This window comes from Nelumbo nucifera, chromosome 6 (assembly GCF_055504915.1).
Source record: "Nelumbo nucifera cultivar China Antique chromosome 6, China Antique-T2T, whole genome shotgun sequence".
Classification (NCBI taxonomy): Eukaryota; Viridiplantae; Streptophyta; class Magnoliopsida; order Proteales; family Nelumbonaceae; genus Nelumbo; species Nelumbo nucifera.
The window spans coordinates 24,181,271-24,208,858 of NC_142654.1; the positions used below are offsets into that span (position 1 = coordinate 24,181,271).

The 27,588-nt window shown below is 38.9% G+C and overlaps 1 protein-coding gene and 1 non-coding gene across 3 annotated transcripts; one reads left to right on the forward strand and one right to left on the reverse strand.

Moving 5' to 3' along the window:
* Window positions 1–1,074: 1,074 nt before the first annotated feature.
* LOC104612719 (putative NOT transcription complex subunit VIP2) lies at window positions 1,075–26,744 on the reverse strand. Of its 2 annotated transcripts, none has more exons than XM_010280267.3 (16): window positions 26,585–26,744; window positions 26,296–26,367; window positions 24,409–24,528; window positions 23,958–24,057; window positions 23,686–23,864; window positions 23,469–23,517; window positions 23,128–23,349; window positions 5,068–5,277; window positions 4,884–4,976; window positions 3,268–3,356; window positions 2,977–3,156; window positions 2,439–2,858; window positions 2,294–2,346; window positions 2,131–2,172; window positions 1,704–1,848; window positions 1,075–1,607 (listed from the first exon to the last, which is right to left on the reverse strand). In XM_010280267.3, the coding sequence occupies exons 3-16, from the start codon at window positions 24,424–24,426 to the stop codon at window positions 1,548–1,550; spliced, it is 1,860 nt and encodes a 619-aa protein (XP_010278569.1). In that variant the 5' UTR covers window positions 24,427–24,528; window positions 26,296–26,367; window positions 26,585–26,744; the 3' UTR covers window positions 1,075–1,547. The 2 variants fall into 2 exon arrangements, with proteins under 2 accessions (XP_010278569.1, XP_010278568.1); XM_010280266.3 differs by having other exon boundaries at window positions 26,296–26,392.
* On the forward strand, window positions 23,958–24,038 carry LOC148790675 (small nucleolar RNA snoR35). Its single transcript, XR_016078198.1, has one exon. It is a non-coding gene; the product is annotated as a small nucleolar RNA snoR35 (small nucleolar RNA).
* Window positions 26,745–27,588: the final 844 nt, after the last annotated feature.

Here is a 27,588-nt window from a genome sequence, read left to right on the forward strand (position 1 = left end):
GGTTAATTCGGTATCATGTCTTTCTGTATCATAGATTTCACATCATTATGTGTATAAAATATAGTTATCCCATTTTTAATAACCAAGACACGACTTTTCTGTATTTTTTGAATTTTTAAAACAAAAAAAAATTAACAGGAGTACTCAAAGGAATTAGTAACTCTATTGTCATTTTATTTAGTAGGTTAAATGCTCTGATTATTGTAATAGAAATTCTGTTTAATATTGAAACTAAATATAAATATTAATATATGATTAGATGTCTAATAATATTAAGAATATTTAAATAAATAAATTTGTTTGGTGCATTTATAACCAAAGTATTCTATAATATTATCAATTCTCTAAAAAATTAATTCTATATTAATTCACTACGAAAAGATTCATGGATATGTTTATAAAAAATCTGTTACTGTAGTCTATATATTTTTCCAATATTACATACACTGATACACCATCTAGGTCCGTGGCATCATAAATCATATGATAAAAATAAAAAAACCATGTAAAAGTAAAAAAAAAAAAAGACAGAAAATTGGCAATGTCTTTGGCGTTACAACTGTTGGATCTAACCACATCAAAATCCAGTACAGGTTGAAACTTCAAATCCAAATCCAAATAGAAACTTCAATTAAAGTTTTTAAGAAATTAATTAATTTTCAACTTACATTGAATTTACTAATTATAAACTTTATGCATCACACATAGTAAATGAGAGTTTTGCTATTAATGATGGAATGGCTAAAAGCCTAAACCACACAAAACAAAAACTATAACCTATTAACCAGGCTAAATAAGGCATAATTGTTCAACCAATTAGATTACTACATCACTAGCTGAGTAAATTTTTTAGGGATGAATAGCTCAATGCAAGTTCATCCCTGACTTCAATTGACGGGAAAATTACGAACGGATCGGATCCAATCCGAGTTGAACTCGTATCCAATTCGTTTATAATGGATTAGCATATCCAATTAGGTATACTCAACCCTGAAAACATATTCCGTTTATCAATAGAAAGAATCGAATTCGTATATCCAAACACCACTAGGTACATCACGTCCACAACACTCGTGAGCTTTTAAAATTTAAACATGAATAAATACATCCTGCTCAAACGTTGTGGCTTATAGAAAAAACCTATGATGTTAATAGCAAATTAGCCCCCCTTACAATAACATAATCCATAAGGTCCAGCACCTCCCTTAACCACAATACTCAAATGAAAAAATAAAAAAAATAAAAAACAAAAACAAAAAACAAAACAAAAACTAAAACAAATAAAAAAGAATGCTGGAATGCCTGTGTTTGGTATCATGATTGCAAGTTTAGCAACAAACCCAGCATAAGATGAGTTCAGGCCTTCAAGGTAGAACTGCGAAGACTAATTCCTTTTTGAATATGCCAAAATAGGTCAAATAAGACTACAACGGCCAAATGAAAAACAAAAGAAAAAAATAATAAAAAAAGAAGATGATATCCTACTAAAAGTTGCCAATTGTTACTGAAATTTACATTTTGGAAAAATAAAAAAGAAAAAAAAAATGCTAGTGTTGAGGTAGGGTTGGCCTCTTCTCTACCAATTCGTAATAAAGTATAAAGTTATCCTGCAACCAAACAATATGGAAGGCTTGATTAGTCAACCGGTTATGATTATGGGTTTTGAAATCTAAAAACCAACATGCAAGTGTTCTTGTGCACACCTTTCGAACTGTCTCCCATGTGTTTGGATCAAAACAGAGATAAGATCCTCTTTCGTATGTGTTAGTCTTAACCAAAGGCTCCATATTTGGAACCCTTATGAACCATAGCCGAAGCTCTTTGTGATAGAACCACCCTCTTGTGTACCTACAAGGCCGAGATGTAAAATGCTGCTATTAGCAACTGCATCCAAGAATACAGAAAAAAAGTCGTCTAATTAGCAACACAATCCATTTGGGGGGGCTACTGCAATAATAACGTCAATGATCAGTTAAAGGACCATTACAATCCCTCTTTTCATGAATAATGATTAGAAATACTAGGAACACAAGGCCAATGGACCTTGAAGGGAGTTTTTCACAAGAATAATTTGGCGATGTCAAGGACAGAATATAGAGAACCAAATAGATAAACATAGAATGTACATACAATTCATTGGCAGCATACAACTGGGCCTCATCTTTTGGCATACTGTAACCACAGAAGAAAATATCTCATATTAGATGTATGATCTACCAAGTCAGTGAAATTATCAAAGGAAGACATAAGGAAATGAGAGATTTAGAAAGGGAAAGGGGAAGGGGAAGCACACCTGTAAAAGATATAAAACAATGTCTCTAGCTGGAATTTTGCAAAATACCCTTGCTGCAACCACCACAACAAAGATCAGTTTTTTTTTTCTTTTTTGGAGTTAATGGGGTTGGGGATACTCTCATTTAATGGTCAGAATAGCTCACATGTAGCACAGGTGGCAGTTCTGCATAGTAACACTCTGGCAAGGTGTACTCAGGCTCCCCCTTGGCAGGTTCATCTGACCAAGGCGAAGCAAATCTTTTGTGAATGTCATTAGTTGAACTCAAATTTAGCCCTAATGTTGTCAGATCAGTTCCTAGAGCAAGGGAGGTCAAATCAGGATTATTCATCCTTATGACACTCAACAAACCAAGCAAACCAAATCGATCAGCCACTGTCTGCATTGGCTTCACACTCTGATCCCTATATGACTGACCCACAGCCGAAATTTGTTGTAGTCGAAACTGGGACTGGCTTTGAAGCTGTTGATACTGCTGAATAAGCTGGTCATATGACCCTAGACCAGAAACTGAATTTGGGGAGTTCACAGGTCTTAACCCAATGTTTGGTGGGCCACTCTGAACCTATGAGAAGAGAAACAAAGAGAAGAAATAAATATACAAGCAATCAAATAGGCAACTTTGGAATGTAGCCAAGGCTAAGAACTGCAAAGATATTTTGCATAAAAACCAAAGATCGAACCTGTGAGTGATAGCTTGAGCGGGATGGAAATATATCAGAACCATGTAAATGCAGAAGATCTTGATTGTTTGCAGAAGCAAAGGATACACCACCACTACCTGCTGATGCAGTATGTTGCTGTTGTTGCTGGCGATGAGATGAATATGTCCCTCCTAAGCTGAAGCCAGGAGATCTCGCCATCTATATAATTTAAGCAAGAAATTACGAGGCTAAACTAAAGTTGAAAAATAAGACATAATAACTTTCACACAAAACACAAGGAAACACAATTTTCCATCAAACATGACTCACAGAGAAGTGTTGGGAATGCAACATAGACATTGCATTGTCATTAAGTTGTTCTTTTTGGTGCAGATCCATTCCATAATCATTGTTCCCACCTTCATAACAATTACAGACAAATCAATACCAATGTACAATCCTAAATTCCTCATCCTAGTGGAAAGAAAAACATGCATTCCAGGTGTAGTCAAAATGCATGAAAGTTGTGTCAAGACTTGAGATAAAGAGAACTGAAAAATACAACATTGAAATGTAAAATGGATTATGACAAAATGATATTGCACCAAATTACAATACGAATTAGGATAACATCATATAAACCCATTGTAGAAATTATTCAAATAGCTACGACAACACAATAAATAACAAATATGTTAAGCGGGACCAAGAGATAAACCATTCGGTACAGTCAAAGCTCAAAAGATCTCTGTTATGATTGAACACAGACAAAACATTATTTTATCATAAATGCAGATTCTACAGCAGAAGTGGAAGAGCAGAGTACATTAACAGGAAAAAAAATAGAATAAGTGAGATTCAGAGATAGGATTGTGCTTTTTATTGATCAGCAAAAAGAAACTTAAAAATAGAATAAACAAGACATCCGATGAGTTAGCTGATCTTCAATCAATCTGAATAGATATTGAACTCTCTATAAGCCAGAAATCTTGCATTCCTGATGTGGTGTCACAGGTGCAGGGGCCCTCATAATCCTTTCACCCATCCAATAACAACATTTGGGCAACCCTATATCCCCCCCCCCACCAAAAGAAATCCAACATATCTACAGCATGCATCAACCTCAACACCTGAATAAGTGCCATAATCTCTCCTCGTTGAATATCCTTGGCCAGTGGAGCCAGATTGCACAACAACGGTTTAACCCTTATCTTGGAGAGGACCACATACTCCTGAGAAAACCAGGTCCTTGTCAAGCATCCACTGAAGTTACAGCTTGACTACTCCATGTAAGATGGTAGGTCATCCTTTTCAGGATCATGCATAATTCACCAAGATTGTACTGGATGTTTCCTACATGCCCCTCAGCCTCTGAAATTAGTTTTTCTTTTTCTTTTTAATTTTGAAATTAGTGCAACATCTAAACTTAACCAAAATACTTGGATTTTTAGTTTTCTATTATTCTTTCTTCTTTAAGGAAGCAGCTAACAAGAATTCAAATTCCTTGATGGTCCAATTCCTAGGATCTACAATGTACATTTTTGGATGCATAAGCTGTTCATGTGTCTTTGTTACTACAAGTACTTTAAGATATGAGAATTTCATAATCTGGATTATGAAAAATCCCGCTTACTTTTCACCCTTTGTTTCCTGACATAAATAAATGAATAGTGCCACAATTGACAAGAGGAAAGAAAAACTTTCTCAACCTCTATTTTTATTTATTCCATAAATAAATGCAGTGTGGGTGAAGAGAATGAAAAATAACTAAAACCAAAACTTTCTTATTTCTTTCCCACAAGCAAAGATAAAATACCTCAAAAACAATACTAGACCAAGAATGAAATATAATTTATGGCAACAAGACATTCTGAAAGCAAGTAATATCAATCGCACAAAGAACATCATCTTTTCAGTCTAGATCCAAAAAACAATAGAAAAAGCACCTTTAAGACCAGGTAAAGCTGGAAAATCTTCATTTTGAATGCTAAATTCTTGGTTTTGTTGGACAACACCAACGCTTTGCTTTCGTAGTGAACCTGCAAGTGAGTAGGTAAAACTATATCATGTTGCAGGAGAAGCAACTCCAAACAAGAATCCAATAGTAGAAAAAGTTAAATTATTAACTACCTAGTTGTCCTTGAGGACCTCCAGCAGAACTAGGACGTCCAGTCAACTGAGGGAAATCATTAATGTCAAAAGGAGAATTTTCATTGGAGTTGACATCATTTAGCATTCCCATAGATCTTAATTGGTTATTCCCTGCTTGCACTTGGTTTTGGGACAGTGGACCTCCAGCAGCAGAATAAGAATTTCCTAGCATAGATATCACCTGTGGTGCTGAATTCAGTACATGTTACTTACTATAGCAGATAAATACCATATATAAGTAGTAAATCAATAAATAATCACACCAAACCATGAGAGCAACCAGATTTTACTGTCCAACATAATAGATTATTGGGTTAGCTTAGCAACAAATGTTATGAAGGACTTGTGAAATAATATACTTAAATGAAGCCCTACATACAGGAATGTAGAGACATACAATGAAGAAGAAAGCTTAAGACCGTAAGTCCTGGTAAATCAAATCAAGCAGCAAAGAGGACGTCTAGATATTCTCTTGACCAAATCACCTTATCTTCACAAGATGCAGAAAAGCTTCAATCATGAACAAATTACATTAAAAATCACCAATAAAATCATAGAATAGGTTTCAGGTTGCTTAAAATCTAGTATCAAAACACTAAGGGGCCATTTGATAACAGCTGAATATGCTGATTTGAAAAGCATATCACTTTGTCTTCTACTGAATAAGATTTTAAGCAGGTTGTGGGCTCCTTAATGGCTGAAACTGAAGTTGGATAGACTGCTATATCCTTGAAAGTTTTGTTATTCAATTATTTTAACAACTAAAGACAAAGCAATAAATCTTACAGTTCAGCAACTTCATCCTTTATTAAACAGCCCCTAAGGCATTAATGGAGGAAAGGTGGAGACTATGACATATCTTACAACCATACAACTCCTCGCAAGTTATGGTGAATGTACCTAAACCATTCCCAGGCACCAATGTTGATAATAATTATGCTAAAGACCTTTTATTTATGGAAAGAGAGTGAACATTTTTTTATCAGCAACAAAGAACATTAATTTATTTATATAAACAAATAATGTACATATTCATTTTTAATAAAATAAAATTTATTAAAAGAAATAAAAGAAGGAAGGTGACCAGAAGTCACCCAAGAGAAAGAAAAAACACATGTACTCCCAACCAAACTACAAAACTAAAAAACAACCAAGCAAAAGAAAAAAGCCCAGATGATAAATTCTCCAACCAAAGGGCAGCCTAACAAACATCCAAACCCAGACAACCATACAACCCAACAAATAACAACTTCCATACAACAAGCTCAAACAAGCAAAAAACCAGTCCGGCCGAAAAACAAAGAAAACAAAACCCCATCAGACACCAAATATCCAGCAATCTGAGAAAAACAATCCAGAACATGAACTCTGTACTTCGTCTTAAGAACTTCCATTGATTCCATAACCTTCTTGCTTGGTCCAACCCCCCCCCCCCCTTCAATCTAGTAAAAACTTTTGAACCTAGAGAACATTTCGATGTTTTCTATGGCTTCTGAATCTTCTCACTGCAAGAGGAGCCTTTCTGAAATTCTTAAATTAATCCTCTCTAGCTCCAAAACCGTGTTCTTAAAAATCTGACATGCAAATGACTCTTCACTCTCTTCATTGAGAGCCCCTACAGGTCCAGCTGACACAGGACATCATGATTATCTTCAACCCTTACTCCTCTTAGGCTTTCCATATTTCTCTTCTAGATCCTTAAAGGTTCTCCGCACAAGTTCCTCTTGACCTAAAGAATAGACCCAGAGACTTACTCACCTCCACCTCCGTAATCACCATGGTCTCCAAATCAACAGATCTCTCAATAACACAAGTTTCATCTCTACTCAAATATCTTCGTCACTAGATTCATTGTCTTCATCATCTTTCTCGTTACAACATTAGTACATGGAAGAGAGAAATCATGGCTTCTCCCTGAACCCCCACTGAACTTTACAATCTTACAGCAAGCAATCAAGTCCAATCTCTGCAGTTTACAAGTGAGCCCAAAATAATTGTCCCCTAGTTAACCCTTGTTTAGCAAGACAATCAGCCAATCCATTAGCAGATCTTTGAACCCATTGTAAAGTTATTTGCATCTATCGTGAGAGGTATCTAAATCTTTTGATCTCATTCATATACATTGATAACACATTATCACCTTTCATCAGCCAGCTTATCACAAGTTTAAATCACCTTCAATCACTAGTCTTTCCACCCCCATTGTCCAGTAAAGTTTTTTTTTGTTGATCAACAACCAGTAAAGCTAGAATAAACTACAAAACAGGTTGTTTCAAGCAGAACACAAAGATGTACGAATCAGAATTATCAATCACCAGTCTTTCCACCCCCATTGTCCAGTTAAGTTTTTTTTTGTTGGTCAACATCCAGTAAAGCTAGAATAAACTACAAAACAGGTTGTTTCGAGCAGAACACAAAGATGTAAGAATCAGAAATGACGATGGATAGCCATCATTTTGTCCAATATCATACCCATTCATCATGCGCATTCAATTGCTAGGCACATGCATAGGATGTCCCAAACCTCAACCCCCCCCCGGTGGAAACACACACACACACACAAGCAACTATATCCAATTGCTAACACATCTAAAATGGATCACAATTCCAAAATCTTTTTTTATCAGCAGAAAATAACTTATTTTATTAGAATTAATCAAAGCAGTAGATAATACTAGTTGAGGACAGGGATGTCATCCCCAAATAACTTCCAAGCCACAGTTACAAGTTCAAAAAAAGCTAACAGGTTCCCAACGGTCCAAAGTACATCAGATTACAATTTTGGCCAAAACAAACTAGGTCTGTCAACTCCTTGCTTTGCCAAAACATCTGCCAACCCATTTGTAGTCCTTATCCAGCCAAAAGTAGAATTGAATCTCTTTGCTAGGGTGTCAATTTCCCTGAAGACATGTCTGTATTTCCAAGGAGCCAAGCTGGAAATTTTTTTCATCAATAACAGCAATATTTTCAACTCATTAATAGATCAAAGGTGTACAAAATAAAGTACAGGAGAAAGAAGATTCAGTCAATGAGAAATAAAACCTCATGTCTCTCCCCCATCTTTCCTTCAATTACAAGAGTGCCCAGAATAAAGATTCTCTCCCCACCCCTTCTTTTGCTAATACATCAGCTAATGAGTTAGCACAACGTTTAACCCAATTGAAGGAGATTTCCATACTCATGTCAACCACCTTGCTTTCTTCTTTTCATTGCTATAGATCCAGAATTTTGAATCTTCTCCTTGTAACCAGCTTACTACCAGTTTGGAATCTCCCTCAACAATCAGCTTCCTAATGTTCAAGCCTTTTGCACTTTGAACACCTTCCATTAGAGCCAATACTTATGCTCTAAGGGAGTCCACCTCCCCTACTGGTTCCAAGTAGAGAGCTAGGATTCTGCCCTCCTCTTCTTTAAACACTTCACCAATACCTGATAAACCTGAGTTTCCCAAGCTGCTGCAATCAAAATTTAGTTTAACAAACCCTCTTCCCAGAGGAGACCAGAAAAATTGGTGATGGGCTACGTTGAGCATGAACTAGCCACTTACTTCCACTTCCTAAAGAATCCATCCATTGACACATTGGAAAAGGTAATGCAAGGATTCCAGCCAATGTACCACTCTGATAAGGATCAACTCCATTAATTCTTCCTTGCTTCTCCTTCTCTAGAAAAATTCTGGAGTTCCTTTCTTCCCATATGGTCTATAATATTGCCGCTCTTAAACATCTCCACATAATTCTTCCCCTTTTCTTTGCTAATTGGAGAAAGAGGGATCCAACATTTGCTGGAGGGAGCCACCAACACCCAAACAAGGCGAGAGACCATTCCCAAATAAAATAAGTAAATGAACAAAGGATAAGTGATAACAGTTCTCACCATTGGCCTTGCACAAGGTACACCAATGAGGGGATAAACACCAATTTGGTCACTTTCTTTGGAGTAGATTAGAAGTATTAATCTTTTCATGAACAACTTCCCAACAGAAAGCGCCAATTCTAGGAGGAACAGGCTTACACCAAACCAGTGATTTAAAAGGCGCGCCTAGGCACACAGGCGAGGCGCATTTTAGGGCATGCGCCTCGCCTAGGTCCTAGATACAGCCCTTTCAAAAGGCGCACCAGCCTCAGCCCAGGCGTGCGCCTTTTGAAAAATTGGCGCTTTTTCGCTTTTTTCGAACATAGCGGCTGGGTCTAGTCCGCACCCAGACCCTTGTGCCATGCCCCTCAAGGCCCCCCTATTTGTTAATGTTGTTCATTCATTCATTGCAATAAAATATCTTCTTAAAAGGCAATGAAAGTTATAAATTCATTGTTTTTTGTGTGAGAACTAAGAATTTAACACCTACCATGGACTTGTTTGGGCTTGCCTCAAGGGGCGTGGCACAAAGGTAGCTCGTAGAATCAAGAATGTAATATCTTTTACATTACATTAGCTACTTGAAGTAATGCAATTGAGTGAAAAAAGAGATTAGAGGTTTTACATGCTTGAAAATGTTTTATATGTTTGATTTTGTTTTTAAATTCTCATTTGAATATGCTTTACATCTTATGTTTATGTATTTTAATTTTAGATAATAGGTTTTTAAAACATTTCTTTTAAAATTTAAGTTTATATTTTTTATTATGTTTAATATTTTTATTTTTTTATTTTTTGGCTTATTTTAATTTTCTAACATTTTTTTATTTTTGCACCTTGCTTCAAAAAGGCATGTGCCTCGCCTTGCGCTTTTAAAACACTGCACCAAACCTCCTTTACTGAAAAACAAAGCAAAGAGCTAGAGGGGGGGTTGGGACAAGAATTTAGAGGAACAAGATAAGGAACCTGAATGGGTAAAAGTCCAAATTCAGTTATCTAGCTTAGATGGATCAAGAAACATATTCTTCCAACTTTTGTAGTAAGGTGAGTACATTCTAGAGTTCATAGTCTCTTATACCCCTCCAGAATCCCAAATTCCAACTGAATCCGTTACTCAAATTTGAAGGAACCAGGAATTTAGAAATGGTCTCATTTTTTGGAGCAAGAAAGTGCAACTAATGATGGAAATTGTTCCTTCAGTAGGAGGACCCAACCAAATATGTTCCCCAAATTTAACTTTGTTACTACTACAAGGATTGTATCTGATGAAAGGAGAAAAGAGTGGTAGTACCACATTGATGGCTTTCCAAGGAGAGGCCCGATTCACACTAGCCGAAGTTCCAGCATCTCAGCCATTGTCCAAGAACCCATGAATGCTTACTCACTTTTACCCACAGTTTATTCCAATCTAGCAGCATTCTCCATAGTCATTTCCCTAGGAGAGTTGTATCCCTCCTTTGTACATAACCTATTCCCAGCCCTCCTTCCTCTTTTCCTCTAGTAACCACCTCCCAACTAATCCTATGGTCCCTCTTACCTTCCCCTTGACCCCATAAAAAATCCCTCATTAGCTTCTCTAATCTTTTGCTCACTCCTACTAGAGTCTTTAAGACAAACAAATAACAAACTGGTAGGTTGGAAAGGGTCGATCTAACGAGTGTTATTCTTCCACCCAGGGAGAGGTATCCCTTTTTCCAATTGGCTAGTCTCTTAGAAAATCTTTCTACAGCTGGATTCCATAACCCTCCAAGAGGTAATATTAAATAAGTCAAAGGCCAATGAGCAACATTGCACCCTATAATGTTAGCATACTCCACAATCTAACTCATCTCCCTAACTATGCAACTCTTATCAAAGTTGATTTTAAGATTTGACATTCTCTCAAAACATTGCACCAAACATTTTAGGTTTATAATTCAATCTAACTCATCTCCCTCACAAAATAGGATGGTATCATCTACAAACTGTAAATGAGTTATTGGCACATTATCTCTCCCCACTCTCCAACCCCAAACTAGGCACCTCGAATCATCTCTTAAGGTGAGTCTACTTTTAACATCCACTAATGTGAACAAAAAAGGAGAGAGAGGATCTACTTGTCTAATACCATGCCTAGCAGAGAAGAAATCCATCATTGTACATTTACTAACACCGAGTAATGACAAGTCTTTAAGCACCCCCAAATCCATTTGCACCATCTCGCCCAAACCCATATTGCCTTAACACCTCAATCAAAAACAACCAATCAACCAAATCATTGGCAATTAGTATTTGACCGATAATTTGTCTACCTTGCACAAAGGCACCCTAATTTGTCAAGACTGAGGAGAGAACTAGTCTGATTCTAAGGGACAAAACCTTTCCAACTATCTTTTCCAGATTGTTTCCCAGGATTATTGATCTAAAATCCTTAGGATAATTAGCTCCAACTTTTTTGGAATCAAAGCAATAAAAGTAGCATTGAGGCTAGGATTAATAATTCCCCTTCCAAAGAATTCCTTAAACACCTCCAACAAATCACCCCCAACTATATCCTAGCAATCCTAATAAAAAGCCATGGTAAACCCATCCAGCCCTGGCGCCTTGGATTCGTCCATTGAGAACACAACTTTCTTAATCTCTTCCCTTTCAAAGGGTCTTTCTATCCACACTTTAACATCCTCAGAGAAACGAGCCCAATCCAAACCTTCAATCCCAAAACTTTCACTTAACAACCTTCTAAAAATCGATTTAAAATGTTCCACAAAGGCCCTATCAATCTCCCTGGTTTGGGTAACCACCTCACCATCAACTTCCAGACAAGACAATGTGTTCATCCTTTTTCTACCGTTAGCCAAGGAATGAAAATATTTGGGGTTCATGTCTCCCTCTTTAATCAACTTACTCCTCGACTTTTGCCTCCAACTAATCTCTTCCTTAAGTAGAATATCCTCTAGTTGCTTCCTCAACGACCACCTTAACTCTGTCTCCCACCTCCAAGGTACCTAAAGATTCCTTCTCATCCAAAATTTTAATTTGGTGCAAAACCTCTTGTTTCCTATAATCCTATTTAGAGAGAGAGAGAGAGAGAGAGATTCATGTTTCCTTTATTCTTATCTCCCAAAACACTCTACAAAACACTCTATATTCCACTCCTTGATTTTCAATTTCAAGAACTATAGTTTCGTATGAAACAGCATTCCTCTCCAAAACACCTTCGATCTGCCTTCCCACCATTCTTTGACTTTCTGAATAAAGCTAGGGTGGCTAAGCCACATATTTTGAAATCTAAAGGGTGTCAAACCTAATCCTCTCAAATCTTCTTTATAGACTGTGATTGGCTAATGATTAGAAGTTACCCTTGGTAGAGTCCTCAATACTAAAACGCCCCAATGCTCTTCCCAATCCACCAAGAAAAGAAATCTATCCAGCCAAAAGCAAATTGGATTGAGCTGAAAGTTGGGCCAAGTAACATTATGATTAAGGAGGAGCACATCTTTCAACTCATAATTATTAATAAAATCATTGAACGTCCTCATGCTAGTTGTTATCCTTCGCTTAGGGTTATTGGTCTCCTCTGTGAATCTAATCACATTAAATCACCCCCAACACACCAAGGACCCTCCCAAAGCCCCTTAATGGCACACTTTGCTCTTCCCACATTTCATTTCACTCCCTGTAACCATTTGGTCCATAAACATTAGTCATTACCCATTCAAATCCATTCTCCACCTATTTAAATTTTATAGAAACTGTGAACTTTCCAATCAACTCTTCTATAGCTTCCAAGACTTCATTCCTCCATAATACAATTAAACCTCCTGAGAAACCCTAGGAAGGAGCGAAGGCTCAACTAATTCCCCTACTCCTCCATAGACTTCTCGCCCATCTACTGTTGAATTCCATCAATTTAGATTCTTGAAGCAGGATTATATCTGGCTGAACTCTATCCCCTTCCGCATCTAGTCTCAATCTTTCTGCTTTGCTTAACTTCCTTTTTCTTGCTTTTCCTCCTTCCAACTTGTTAATGTAGATTTTCAAATCATTTGGATCCTTGATTTTGAAACCTAATTTTCCTACAAAGTCTGCTACTGATCTTCAACTTCCACACTAGTTCTATACAGTTCCACCTCACAATTCTGCCCATTGAAAGTTGGGTTACCTTCCTCAACCTCTCTAGATTTATTTTCCCCACCTTCTTGCCATGATTCCACCTCTCTCTGTTTTAAAGCCTCAAACATTGTGTTAATTCCCAGATTATACACCTTTTTCCTTCTCTTCCTCTTCTCCACTCCTTCCCCCTTTAACCCTAGGCTAGTTCCCAATATAAACACCACCACTCTTCTCTGTTTCACAGGCCCTAGAACAACAATTGGCACAGCCTTTGGAACACCTACTTCAAGCACAAGGAAAGGATTAGGATCATAAACCGAATTGACAACGACACATGGCCACTAGGAAGGATGGTTCACTAGTAGTTCATCGCTCTTGGTCGTTTTTTCCTATTCAATTGAATTCGAGTTGCCTGCCCCCTAAAGTCTCCTTTAAGTTGGGTGGTGTTTCCATGACCTTTACTGACTCGTGAGGATCTCCCAACCTCTTTTGCTCATCCCCAATTGAAGTACGTCTACTTACCCTTTGGTGTTCACTGTCTACCTCCTCACAAATACCTTGTATTTGTATAGCTTTGGATCTGGACAATCCCTCATTCAAATGCATAGTTTCACCCACCATGATTGTTCTCGGCACCATTTTCTCAAGCTTGCTTCCTAAGGATTTAATTGGTCTGTCAGGACTCAAGGATCAACTCAATCCATCTTTCTTCTCCTTCGAACAAGATTTTTTTATTCCAAGACTGCATCATCTTCATCCTCCCCCATTTTTTCTTTGATACTTCCTATGAGGGAACCTTCCATCGATTTTGAATCATCATTATCAGAATTGTAGCAACTAACCCAACCATTATCTCCAACCTCCGAGTCCTCTGACTTGGTTCTAGTGTGCCTCGGGTTAGGGGATTCTTCATTTGAATGTTTCGATCCATCATCAATTGCCAACGAAGAGAGAAGGAATTCAGTAGATTTTCCAATTTCTTAGAGTTAGCCTTGTTTATAGCCACAGCTGCATATGTTTTAATTAGGGTTGTCAGATCACCAAGCAATGGTAGAAACTTGGTTATAAAATTGGAGTTGAGCTCAAATTCTTGGACCAAGAGATGACTAACCGTAAATGCCCTTCAACTTCCAATTCCCTTACTCCAATTTGTACTGCAAGCCTCAATTCTTGTAAGAGAACCATAATTTCAGCTTGGACTGAATCTCCAAAAGCAATTGGTTCTGAGAACAGGGCCGCCGCCACTCCTTGGTGGTTTCTGAAAAGTGAAAACACCTATTCCTGCCCTTCCTGGCTTACCCAACAAGCTAGAAGATACCATTGAAGCTTAGCTTTACCTTGTTAACTGATGGAGGTTTCCAAACCATTCTTACACTTTCTACAGGTCTAACTGTTTGTGCCACTTAAGTCCAAGACCTTATTACATCATTTGCTGAGAATTCTCGAAAAAGATCCAAAGTTTTTTTATCCAATGTGTTGTTCTTATTGTTAGCTCCAATCAATTCCTCCTTTGATTTGTTCTTCTCATTAAAGATTCTCTTATTCACAATTCCAAAATCATACCCATTCATCAAAAGCATTGTTTTAAGAGGCTTAAACCTTTAGACAAGGGTCTCAGATTTTGTCTCAAGGCTTAAGCCTCATAATTCTGGTTGGAGGCTTGAGGCTTTGTTAGAAAGAAATGTAGAAAGGAGCTGAGATTGTGGAGGTTTACATTGGAAAGGGATAAATTGTGGACTGAGATTGTGGCAAGCATACATGGGCTGGAAGACAATGGTTGGGATCCTGGAATCTTGGCAAGGGTTACAGCTACTTCTCTGTTAGGACCGGCCCAGAAGCAGGACCAGTTATGGAGAGCCAGGCCCAGGACACTTCGGGCCCAGATCAGCACACCCCACGACTCAGGAGCGCAGCACCTCCTCTGAGGTTTGTTTACATGCGCTGTCCACGTCCAAAGATCTGAGCAGAGTTTGTTGGGTTGTTACAGGTCACGATTGGGTTGTTACAAGCCACTATCGACAGTTATAAATATCTGTAGCAATCAATTGAGTGGCATGAATGAAATAGTCCTGAGTTCCTCTCCTCTCTCCTCTTCTCCTCTTCCTCTCTCTCTCTCTCGTCCATTTCAGGAGGGTGAGCTCCCTTGAACCATCTCTTGTTTTGTAACACGACCAACAACCCTACTATCAGTTGGTATCAGAGCCTAGCTTCCATGCCGACGACTAGAACGGCGGTGGCTGAAGAGAGGATTGACCGGATCGAAGGGGAAGTGTGGCAGACCACCAACGAGTTGAGAGACATCAAGGAAACACTCTCAGCATTGGTTGGTTAGCTCGAACAGCTGTTAGCGACACCCAGAGCTTCAGAGGTCGAGGGATCCAGTAGTAGCAACGGAAGCCGGCGAAGTGGAGTCTTCCCTATCAAGGCCGCCAAGATCGACTTCCCACTGTATTCAGGTGATGACCCCGTTCCCTAGATATACTGGGCTGAGAGGTATTTTGAATTTCATGAGACCCCTGTTGAGCAAAGAGTTCCCATTGCCGCCATTCACATGGATGGCAAAGCAATTATGTGGTACCAGTGGTACCGGAAGACCCATCCCCAAACCACCTAGTTGGATCTCACTGAGGCTCTACGTGTGAGGTTCGGACCCTCTGGCTATGAGAACTTCAATGAGTCCCTCTCTAGAGTAAGGCAAATGGATACGGTAAGAGAATACCAAAACGAGTTTGAGCGGTTGGCCACAAGAGTTCATGGTTGGCCGGAGGCTACTCTGGTGGGTTGTTTCATAGGGGGATTGAGGGATGATATCAGAATTGAAGTAAATACCATGCAACTAGCTACATTGGTTTAGCCAAATTACAAGAAGAAAGGCTAGATCAGCTCAAGAAACTGGGAAGGTTTATAGGACCTCCAGCGGGCCCATTACAAAGGAACCCCTACCCGAAAACTGAGCGCAATCCGGGCCCATTACTTCCAACCCCTACCAATGCAGTGACCACCACTGCCAAGCCCATTCTGCCTAACCAGAAAACTGGCTCACTGACCTTACCTTACTGGAAGCTATCATGGACAGAGATGCAGGCCCGAAGAGAAAAAGGGTTGTGCTATAATTGCGACAAAAAATTCGTCACAGGGCACAAATGTAAGGTCCAACATGTCTACCTTCTGCAAGTTGATGAAGAAGATGACCCTGACCCACCCCCTGATGACACCGAGGTTCAACAGATGGAGGTGGTTCCCGAAGTTGAATAATGTGTTATTTCCTTACAGGCTCTGTCTGGATATCAAGCCCCCCGAACAATGCGGGTTCACGGCCAGATCTCAGGAAGGAAGGTATCCATCTTGATTGACAGTGGGAGTTCCTTAAACTTTATAACCTCCAGGTTAGACCGACAACTGGGACTGATGATTGAGGTCATCCCGATGTTTGCAGTCAATGTGGCCAATGGCCAGCGAATTACCTGTGACGGAAAATGCAAGTCAGCCGAACTCAAGGTTCAAGTTCAGGGTAGACTTGCACCCCTTAGAATTTTTCGGAGCAGACGTGGTCCTAGGAATACAATGGTTGCAGCTTTTGGGCCTTGTGGTTTGTAACTGGGCCGAGTTGACCATGCAATTTTCACAAGAGGGTCGCACCTATACCTTGAAAGGGGTTAAGAGTCAGCCCATAACAACAAAAGACTTGGATGCTATAACCAAACAATGCCAGTACGATGCCACCCCACTACTAATGAATATGGGCTCAATGCCACTTGGGCCCACAGTTGTTTCGTCTGAAACTGATAACCTCAGCCCTGAACAAAAACAATAGCTTCAATTGTTAATCCAAACCTATGCTAACATCTTCCAGGAGCCCACTACCCTTCCCGCCCCAAGAGCCCATGATCATAAGATTCCCCTACAATCGGGGGCCCCACCCACCAACGTTAGACCCTACCGTTACCCCCATTACCAGCGGACAGAGGTGGAAAGGATGGTTAAAGAGTTACTAGACAAGAGCTTTGTCCAGCCCAGTAGCAGCCCATTTTCATCCCCTGTCATTTTGGTAAAAAAGAAGGATGGAAGCTAAAGATTTTGTGTTGATTACAAAGCTTTGAACAATATCACTGTCAAAGATCGATATCCAATCCCTCATATTGAAGAGCTATTTGATGAGCTAGGCAAGGCCAAATATTTCTCTAAGCTGGATCCGCGATTGGGTTACCACCAGATCCGAGTGCACCCGGATGACATACATAAGACGGCATTCCAAACACTGGATGGGCATTTCGAATTCCTAGCGATGCCCTTTGGTTTAACTAATGCACTATCGACATTTCAAAGACTCATGAATGAGATTTTTAAGCCTTATCTGCGGGTATTTGTGCTTGTATTCTTTGATGATATACTTGTTTACAGCCCAAACTGGGTTGCTCACTTGGACCATTTGCAGTGTACATTAAGCTTACTACGCCGCCATCAGATATTTGCGAAACCTTCTAAGTGCTCCTTCAGGCAGACCCAGATTAACTACTTGGGGCACATCATCTCCAATGGTCAGGTACATACAGATCCAAAGAAGATTGCTTGCATGGTCGCATGGGCTAGATCCAACTCCCCACAGGCCCTCAGGGGGTTCCTTGGGCTTATTAGGTACTATCACCGCTTCATTAAAGATTATGGAGTCCTGGCTGCACCACTTACCAGCCTACTAGAGAAGCATGCATTTGAGTGGAATCAGAAAGCTGATGAAGCCTTCCAGTTACTTAAGAAGGTTGTGACCACACCTCCAACATTGGCTCTTCCCGATTTCACATTATAATTTGTGGTTGAAGCGGATGCCTCAGGCAAAGGGATAGGCACAATCTTGATGCAGCAGGGCCGACCATTGGCCTTCTACAACAAGGCCCTCTCTCCCCAGGCCCAAGCCAAGTCCACATATGAGAAAGAACTCATGGCTATCGCACTGTCAGTGCAGAAGTGGAGGGCATACCTCCTGGGCCGAAGATTCATTGTGCGCACGAACCACTGCAGCATCAAGCATCTGCTGGAGCAAATAATTATGGGCCTTGACCAGCAAAAGTGAGCCTACAAGTTACTAGGGTACAACTTTAGCATTGAGTACAAGTCGGGACCTTCTAATGCTGTCACCGACGCACTCTCACAGGTTGAAGCCCTTCACAACACTGGGGTGTCACAGCCAACTTATACCCTAATGGACCAGTTAAGGCAGGAAGCCCACGATGACACTCACCTAGCCCAGAATCAGGCCCAAGTTCTTAAGGAACCAGCTCGCACCGATAGGTACACCATGAAGGGTGATGCTCTCCTTTACAGAGGGAGAATGATGATTTCTGACAGATCCAACCATCACCAGGACTTACTACGACTCTTTCACGACTCAGCACGAGGACATTCAGGGGCTCTTAGTACTTATAAACGTTTGGCCTCGCACTATTATTGGAAAGGCATGAAGCGCATGGTGCAAGAGTATGTAGCGAGATGTGCTACTTGCCAACAGCAAAAGTATAACACACAGGCACCAGCAGGACTGTTGCAACCCCCACCCATACCAGAAAGAGTTTGGGAAGAAGTCACTGTGGACTTCATAACCGGATTTCCCACCTCTCAAGGGAAGTCAGTAGTGCTGGTGGTTGTGGACAGGCTGAGTAAATACGTCATTGCCCTCTCCAAACCTTATTCAGCATCCACTGTGGCTCAAGCTTGCATTCGGGAGGTGGGCAAACTCCACGTAACTCCCCTCAAGCTTACATTTGGGAGGTGGCTCAAGCTTACTTCACCGCTCAAGGGGTACACCTACTTCACTCGACCAGTTATCATCCACAGACGGACGGGCAGTCGGAGGTAGTCAACCGATGTTTAGAGACCTATTTGCGGTGTTTTGTGGGAGATAAGCCCAAACAGTGGGCTCAATGGTTACCATGGGCCGAGTTCTGGTATAACACTACATTCCAATCCAAATATCAACAGGAACCACCCCTTTCAAAGTGCTCTATGGGTGTGACCCCCCATCTATCCTGCCGTATGAAAAGGGGACAACATCAGTTGTTGAAGTTGAGAGCCAGCTTTCAACAAGGGACCAGATACTCAAGACCCTCAAGTTCCATCTTCAGCAAGCCCAGCAACGTATGAAGATAGATTATGATAGGAAGCACCGGGAATTGGAGTTTTCTGTTGGGGATTGGGTATACTTGAAACTCCAACCATACAGGCAAGTGTCCCTAGCGAGAAGGTCAAATCATAAATTATCTCCCTGGTACTTTAGGCCATTTCAGGTGGTTGAATGCATTGCGGTTGTTGCCTACCGACTGAACCTCCCTACAGAGTGCCAATTGCACCCCATATTCCATGTTAGCCTCCTAAAGCCTTGCCTATCTACCTCTGATGTTACCAGTCCCACGCTTCCGCCGTTCACAGAGGCCGGAGAAAGTGTTTCAACCACAGCATGTTAAGGACATCCGTTGGGTGAAGAAGGGCAGCAAGGTTCACAAACAAGTCTTGGTTGTTTGGAAGGGGCTGCCACAGGAGGATGCTACTTGGGAAGATTTTGACCAGCTACAGAAGCAGTTCCCCATCACCGACCTTGAGGACAAGGTCGTTCTTGATGGGGAAGGGGATGTTAGGACCGGCCTAGAAGCAGGCCCAGTTATGGAGAGCCAGGCCCAGGACACTTCGGGCCCAGATCAGCACACCCCACGACTCAAGCGCGCAGCACCTCCTCTGAGGTTTGTTTACACGCACCGTCCACGTCCAGAGATCTGAGCAGAGTTTGTTGGGTTGTTACAGGTCACGATTGGGTTGTTACAAGCCACTATCGGCAGTTATAAATATCTGTAGCAATCAATTGAGTGGCATGAATGAAATAGTCCCGAGTTCCTCTCCTCTCTCCTCTTTTCTTCTCTTCCTCTCTCTCTCGTCCATTTTAGGAGGGTGAGCTCCCTCGAACCAACTCTTCTTCTGTAACACGACCAGCAACCCTATCATTCTCCTTGGAAATCCATTCACAATCTACTTCTAGTTTTTTTCCCCTTGGATCAGGTATGGTCTAAACTCTGGTAACCGAATAAAATTCTGAGAACTTTGGGTCGGGGATTCACCTCTGAAGGACCAGTTTCCATCCTTGTATGCTCTGTCAAGCTTGAAAAATGAACCTACCTCTTCTTTCTTGGTTCCTTCAGACTCCACTTCTGGTTTTGGGTGGAACCTAGGCCTGCATAGAGCATTAGGGATACAGATTTGGACAGCTTGTTACCTTTGCTAGCCACCCTTGAGAATATCTTCCTAAATCCCGATAAGGAAGACACCAAATTTTGGACCCCTTCTACCTCTGGTTCTTTCTCTTGTGCTTCATTCTTTGAAACCTTAACTCAGCCTTCTGTCCCTTTTGGGTTGTCCTTTTCGACTAAGGAAATATGGAGCAAGCCTATTCCTCCTCGGGTTGGTTTTTTTTGTTGGGAAATTTTCCTGGAAAGAATAAACACATTTGACTTACTTCAGAGAAAGAGACCCAACTATTGTCTAATTCCTAATAGATGTGCTCTTTGTAAAGATGATGGGGAATCCAACTTCCACCTCATGGTCTCTTGTATGGTTACTAAAATTGTATGGGAGTAGGTTTTCTCCCATTTTGGGTGTTCTTGGAATCCTCTGGAGAGTGTCCAAAGTTTGTTCTCTCCTTTTTTCAGATGGCCTAAGAAGCGAGGGAAGACTATGTGGAGGAGTATTAGGGCAATTGTGTGTTGGTCACTGTGGGAAGAAAGAAATTCACGTATTTTTTCAGACAAGGAAAGAACCCTGGAACAATTGTTAGATTTAATCCTTTTAAGGGCTGCCCATTGGCTAAAATCTTTGGAGTTGTTTTCAAACTTTCCTGTGGATGACTTGCTAAGAAATTGGAAAGAGATTGCTTCCATTGCTAGGTGCAAGAGGACTCTTTGTCCCTCTTGGTCCCCTCCCCCCTTGGGTTTTATAAAGTTGAATTTTGATGGAAGTAGTGTAAGGAATCCAGGGCCCCTCTGGGATTGGAGGAGTTTTCAGGAATGAGGAAGGGATTGTTATTTCTTTGTTCTTTGGCCCTATTGGAGAAGGTGACTCTCTTAGGGCTGAGATCCTTGCAGTGCTTGAAGGAATTCGAAGAGCAAAGGAATTAAATATCAACCGTTTGATCCTGGAAGGTGATTCGAAGGTGGTGGTTAGCTGGTTGAAGAAAGAGGACAGTGGATTGTGGAACTATAACAATGAAAAGAAACAGTTCTTATGGTTGTGTAAGGACATTGAGATACAATACAGCTAAGTGAAGAGGAGTGCCAACTCATTTGCAGATGGGTTGGCCAAGCAAGGGGTTAATAGGGAGTTTGTCTTTTGGGCTAGTTTTTAATTTTTTTCTTTTTGTATTCTCTTTCTATTTTGTTATTGGGGAGATAAGATATTTTATCTTCCCTCCTGTATCCATAATCCCTCTTTTCTTTTATAACTAATGAAGTTGTTGTTATTGATCCAAAAAAAAAAGAAATGTAGAAAGGAGTAAGCCTCTAAAACCTATGCCAATTGAGTTTTTTAATACAAAAAAAAAATATTGTTTTACTTTTTCTAAGTTTAAAACATATGGGAAGGACACTTTGGTAATTATGGACTAAATAAAAAGATTAAAATAAAAATCCATAAATCAAATAGACTTCCTAGTTTCTCTTGGGGTTTTAAGGAGTTCAAAGCAACAAGGGCCAAAAAGAATCATCACTATTCTCTCTTCATCCTAGGTCAACAAGTGGATTATTTTTCTTAATATCTATGCGTTTGGATAAATAGAAACCTAACATCTTATATTTGACCATTTACATATTTTCTCTAGAAGAAAATTATTTTATCTATTCTCGACTCTCTTCCTGATGGATTTCTTTTCTTTTTTATTGGTTTTTTTTTGCATAGATTAAACCAAATAAGTTGTTTATTTTCCTCTAACAAGTTGGGTAACCAGAAATCCAATGTCAATTATGTGGATGATTCATTAGAATATCTCATTGGCAATAGAAACTTTGATGATGTTCGTTAGTTGATTAGCTATTATTTTGTTGAATGCTAAAAGCCAAGAATTTGTCACTTAGAGACTCTATTTTATGAATGCTTGTAAATTCTATTTATTCTATCTTAAGTTATCATATGTTCTTTTTATTATTAATAAACTTTAATTAATCATTTCAAAAATTCTTGAGGTTTATGCCTCACCTTTTTTAGCCATCAGCCCGCAACTACACCTTTAACCTTTTAAAACCCTGATCAAAAGCAACATAATTGATAAATGAACAGTACTGAAGAAGGTTGATACATTAAAATGAAAGTTCTTCAGTCTCATTCATTTTTCAAAAAGCTATTTACCTAGGTAAGTGAACTTACCTGTGCTCTTTTGATTCTCAGGTAAATTATACAATGACTCTTTTGTCTATGAAAAGTCATTGTTAAAATGGGCAAAATTGTCCCAACACATTTTGTCAACTTCCCCCAGGTGAGACAATTACTCACCCACCTGGGAGTTTTCTATGGATTCTACATGAACATGAAAAACTAACATGGGAAAAGCAATCAATGGGAACCACAATCCCATAATCCAAAAAAACGAACAAGGCCTTCATGATAAAATTAAGCCTATCATAACAGTTTGATTTGAACATCATGATCATCCAAAAAATGGCCAACCAAATATAGAGAGAGAGAGAGATGACTTTTTCAATTTCTAATACAAAAAGAAAATTAATTGTTATCCATTTCCCATGCCAATTTTGCATTAATTTTAGTACACAAGAATCACCAGAGTTTTAATCTCCTTTTTATTGGGCTGGAGAAGAAGCTTTCCACGAAGTTAAAAGAAAAAGAAAAAAAAAAGGAAAAGTTCTATATAGCATATGTAAATATATTCTCAATATTTTCCAGTACACGACTAGCTTCCAAAGGGCTAAACATTCCAACATTCAACATAGTCAGTTGAGTCCATTAATAAAACAAGTAAACAGAACATGACAAAAGACAACTAGCATAACAGGGTATTAAGTGAATGCCAAGCCAATATATAGTCAATAATGAGATTAAAACCACTACCTTGTTGGAGCACACCACTCATTAATCTGTTAGGTCCTTGTACACCAAGGTTCCCAGATCCATTGCCACCCATTAAATTTAAGCGAGATGCAAGAGCAGGTACAGATAATCCTCCACCAGAACTTAAGCTCCTACTCATGCTGCTGCCACCACCAATAATGTTTCCCACCGAGCTGGTAACTCGTGGACCTGTGTTTCCTAAAATTGGAGATACTCCCAATCCTGCAAGAAAACTCTTATTAATACTGGCAGTATAAGTCAGGGAAGCCTCATAATGATAATAGAAGCACCATTCAAATAATGCAAATTTAAAACTTAAGGGCTTGCTAAAACAATTAAACCTCCTCTACTTGTGACACCCGAATGTCCATGCGAGCTTCCATGAGCCATCTGCATATCAAAAGGATGAAATGAACAAAACCAGGATTTAGAACTGCTTTCCTTTCGTTCCCCATTCTCTATGTAGTAGAAGGGGGACTCACTAATAAACTGGATGTTAACATCAAAGCAAAATTATGTAATCACATAGCTACAATAGCAGCAAATGCCTGTAAGCACCTGGGAAAGAGCAATGGGAATATTGTTTGAGGTATATCTTCCATTAGAAAGACTTCCTGCAGGCTGTTGAACACCATTTGAAGGGACAGCATTCATCGCTGAGTTTCTTGATACAAGTGTTCCTTGCATGTTGGGAATATTGAAGCTCCCATGAATATTATGCAGTCCTTGCATGGTTCCTAACCAAAAAAAAAGAAGTATGAAAATTTAAGTAGGGTAACAACAAATATGAAAATATATATAGCTGAAAAGGTCAGGCATAAACTACTAACCAGTGTGATGAAAAACAGGGCCAGCAGAACCAGATTGAACAGAAAAAGATGTTGCAAAAGGTCTTCCAGTGGTCTCTGGAAGATTTGAAGATGAACCTGACTGCAACCAGAAGTTCCATGTATTTCAGTGAATAAACAAAGGTTGCATCAAATAGATGCTTGTGTCTATGGAAATCAATTACACAGCTAGTGGAATCATGGAATGAAGTTGCTCCTAAAAAAATCACTTTAAAAGTGAAAGGATTAAATCCAGTGTCTAAGAAAATATACAGGGTAAGAAATGCAAGTAGTAATCAAAGCACTCAATAACAGGTCTAAAACATATGAACATCATTGAGTGTATACTGCATTATTCACTAACACCTTGAGAAGATCCTTACACTCAAATACAAAACTGCTAGAATTCCAATATATGAAAATGTCAAAGAAATTTTTAAAGGAGAGAAAATACATTAAGTATCCCAGCCATTACAGATAATATCAAGCAGGCATGCAGGAAAGCATTCCTCGCCAAGCAGCAGCCTTTTTTGCCTTGTTTTCCTTGCTTTTATCTTGAAGTAAGAGTTCCTCTCTAAAAAGAAAGCAAAACAATGTAGTTAGAAGGATATTAAATTATTAATTACAAGATCCACAATAGAAATCCCTTAACACCATTCTTGGTTTTATTCAGCAGATAATATTACTTCTCACTCTATAATAACATTCAAAGAAAGAAAAAGATCCATGTAGTGCCCCCTCCCATAACTCTGCCTACTAGAAACAACATTCTAAAATTAGTTTTCATGTGGATACCCTTAATATCAGAACGGTAAAACCATACAAACACGAGTGGTGTAAACCCTTAACACATAAAAGTCCACCAAAAAGAAAAAGAAAAAATCACTACTTTTAGATAATTTAGTTAGTTAAATTTTCCAAAATGTTACTTACTTTCAACTTGTAAGTAACAATTTTATTTCTCCCAACAAGTAACGACTGGTTATATTAAAATAAACGAGGAAGTGAAGAAAATTGGGGAGATAATAATAATAATAACAACAACAACAATAATGTGTTATATCCTAACTAACCCCTGACTTGGCAAGAACATCCATCACCTTGTTAGACTCCATTCAGCAAGCAATGGAAAAACACAACATAACATGGTTGTGGCAATGCTCTGAGATGGCTGGCATTCTCTTATAACCCCAACCCCCAAACAACACACATACAGACAATATCCACGAGTTTCCTACAATTAGTTTAACAATCTTGAGCTTTTCCTTCAAAATCAAGCCATTAAGAGCAGCTAGTGCTTGAAATTAATTAGAACCAGTCTCTCCACATGAACCCAAAACTATAAGGATCCTCCCATAGGAGGTCAGTGCAACCACAGAAGGCACCTCTAAAGCACATCACCCACAAGGTATTTGTGTGAAGTCCACAATGTTTTGCCTTTAAATTGCTTTTATTCCCCTTCCCCCATAAACATCACGGAACAGCCTGAGGAAGCAGAGCCTGCATAGCATATTTTCCTATTACCCAAAGGCCCCAATTACTGTTGCATGTGAAAGCTTAAAGAGGCTAACCAAACAACAACCAAGTCTGCACATGAAAAGTAAAAACAAAAAATAGAAGCAGACTACATTTTCTGCAATAAATTATAATCATAATAGAAGAAATGTTTCCCCATATTGGTGTCAAATACTGTAAAAAAAATTAAAAAAAAAAAACCCTCTCCCATTGAACTTGTAAAGCCCTCCATATGCTACGGAAACATTCCATACATCTAGAACCATACATATCTCCAGGTCTATGTTGCAAAAAAAAAAGGTGAGACCGCAAACATATTTTTATATTATGAGCAAAGATTCCATAGCTTATACAAGTTTGTAGACGCTGTACAACCCGAATGAATCACAATATTTAGAAAACAAAACACATATTAATGATGTATAATTAACATCATTGTCTGATGCATCTACAAAAGGTGGACTCGACATCCACGGACGAATCAAGAAGGGGAAAGGCGGAGAAGAATTGTAAAGTTGGAGGTTGTATTTAAACTATTCAGTTGGGTGAAGCATGAAAACAAAAGAACATTTGCTAAATAGCAATAACCCATTATGATTATATTAAAATAACATAGGGAATCAACTAAACATCAAAGGCGAAGTGACTCCAGTAACCTATTTAAGGCAGATGAAACAACCATCATTGCCAATAAACAGATGAGGTTCAGACCAGGGTGCAATACAAGCGATCAAACCCAAAACAGGATCGCTTCCTTTAATTTTAAAGCTCAAAATTCGACTTTGGAGGGTTTAGAAATTACAAAATAAAACAATAACACTAATACCTTGAGGACCTTAAACGAGGTCCTTGCAGAAGCCTTGAATCCGAGATATGAACGACGAAAAAAGTCGAAATCCTGTCAAAGAAATACTAGTAAATGCCTACAAAAGAAAAATGAAAACGTAAATAAGACCCAAAAAAACCTACCAAACACATGAAATAGTTAGTGATCTAGAATAAAATAAAATTATAACAGCAGACAATAATCATTCAGTAAAAGAAAAAAAAATTAAAAATTTGATGGAGAAAAAATTAAAAAAAAAATAAAAAAGCGGAAGTATAAGACGACATACTTCTCTGTGTGTAGAATGATCTGTGATTTTTTCCTTTGTTTGAAGAAGAAGAAGAAAAGGGGATTAATCGGAAGGAGAAGCCCTTTGAGAGCGATATCGGAGTCCAATCACGAAAGGTCGTCGGAAGTCTTGTAGCTTGCTGAAGTGTTCATCATTCGTCACTTCATGATTTCTCTAGTGCTAACTTATGTAATTCCAGAGAAGATCTCGACCGTGCGATCCTTGGGTCAAATGATATTGTGTAATGAATGATACTGAATCCAAAGAGGGGTCATGATTTAGCCCAAGGTTCCTTGGTTTTGCGGCCTCAAAAACATCTATACCGTCCACGTGTATTCCCATTTACTCCTAACATCAGATAAATTATTTTTCGGATAAATTACAAAGACCGCCAGTGACAATTACCCCTCAACTTTTATTAAAGATAAAGACCTTCTACTATGGCTCATTACAATTATCCCCTTAACTTTCATGACCCATGAAAAAATATTTTTATTCAACTGTTTAAATTTTTTTAAGTCTCCAAACAATCCTTTTTTTATTTATTTGAATGGTTTATGATTTGATTAGTTTTTTAAATATAAAATTGAAGTCCTCTCGATTGCTTTAATAAATTCTTGCACATTTTTTATCAGACATTCAAATGAAATAGTAGAGATTTCTTCTGATAGATATAAATTTAAGGTTCCATTTAGTTTTCTTAATTTATTGAAGAAATGAGTGGATAATTTTTATATTTAAAGAATCAATAAAATGAAACAAGAATTTAAATAAACTTATTTTTTTATGTCAACGAAATGATTCCTATTGTTTTAGGTGGTTTTGTTAGGAGAAATTTGAGGTATTTACGGGTCAATTAGTGTTTAAGAGAAAATGATGAGGAAAATAAAATAAGGAAAGTTTGGGTGGATATTTTGGTTATTTAACACGTTGTGTCATCCAATCAAGGAACGTTTATCACAAATAAAAGTTCATGAGATAATTGTCACTCACCTCATAGTACA

What these genes read in the sequence shown, in the direction of transcription:
- LOC104612719 (XM_010280267.3), bottom strand. An exon ending in GAGTGGTGTGCTCCAACAAG is followed by an intron (nt 5,278 to 23,127) that starts GTAGTGGTTTTA and finishes TACTGAATTCAG; the next exon opens with CACCACAGGTGATATCTATG. An exon ending in TGCATTCCCAACACTTCTCT is followed by an intron (nt 3,157 to 3,267) that starts GTGAGTCATGTT and finishes TAAATTATATAG; the next exon opens with ATGGCGAGATCTCCTGGCTT.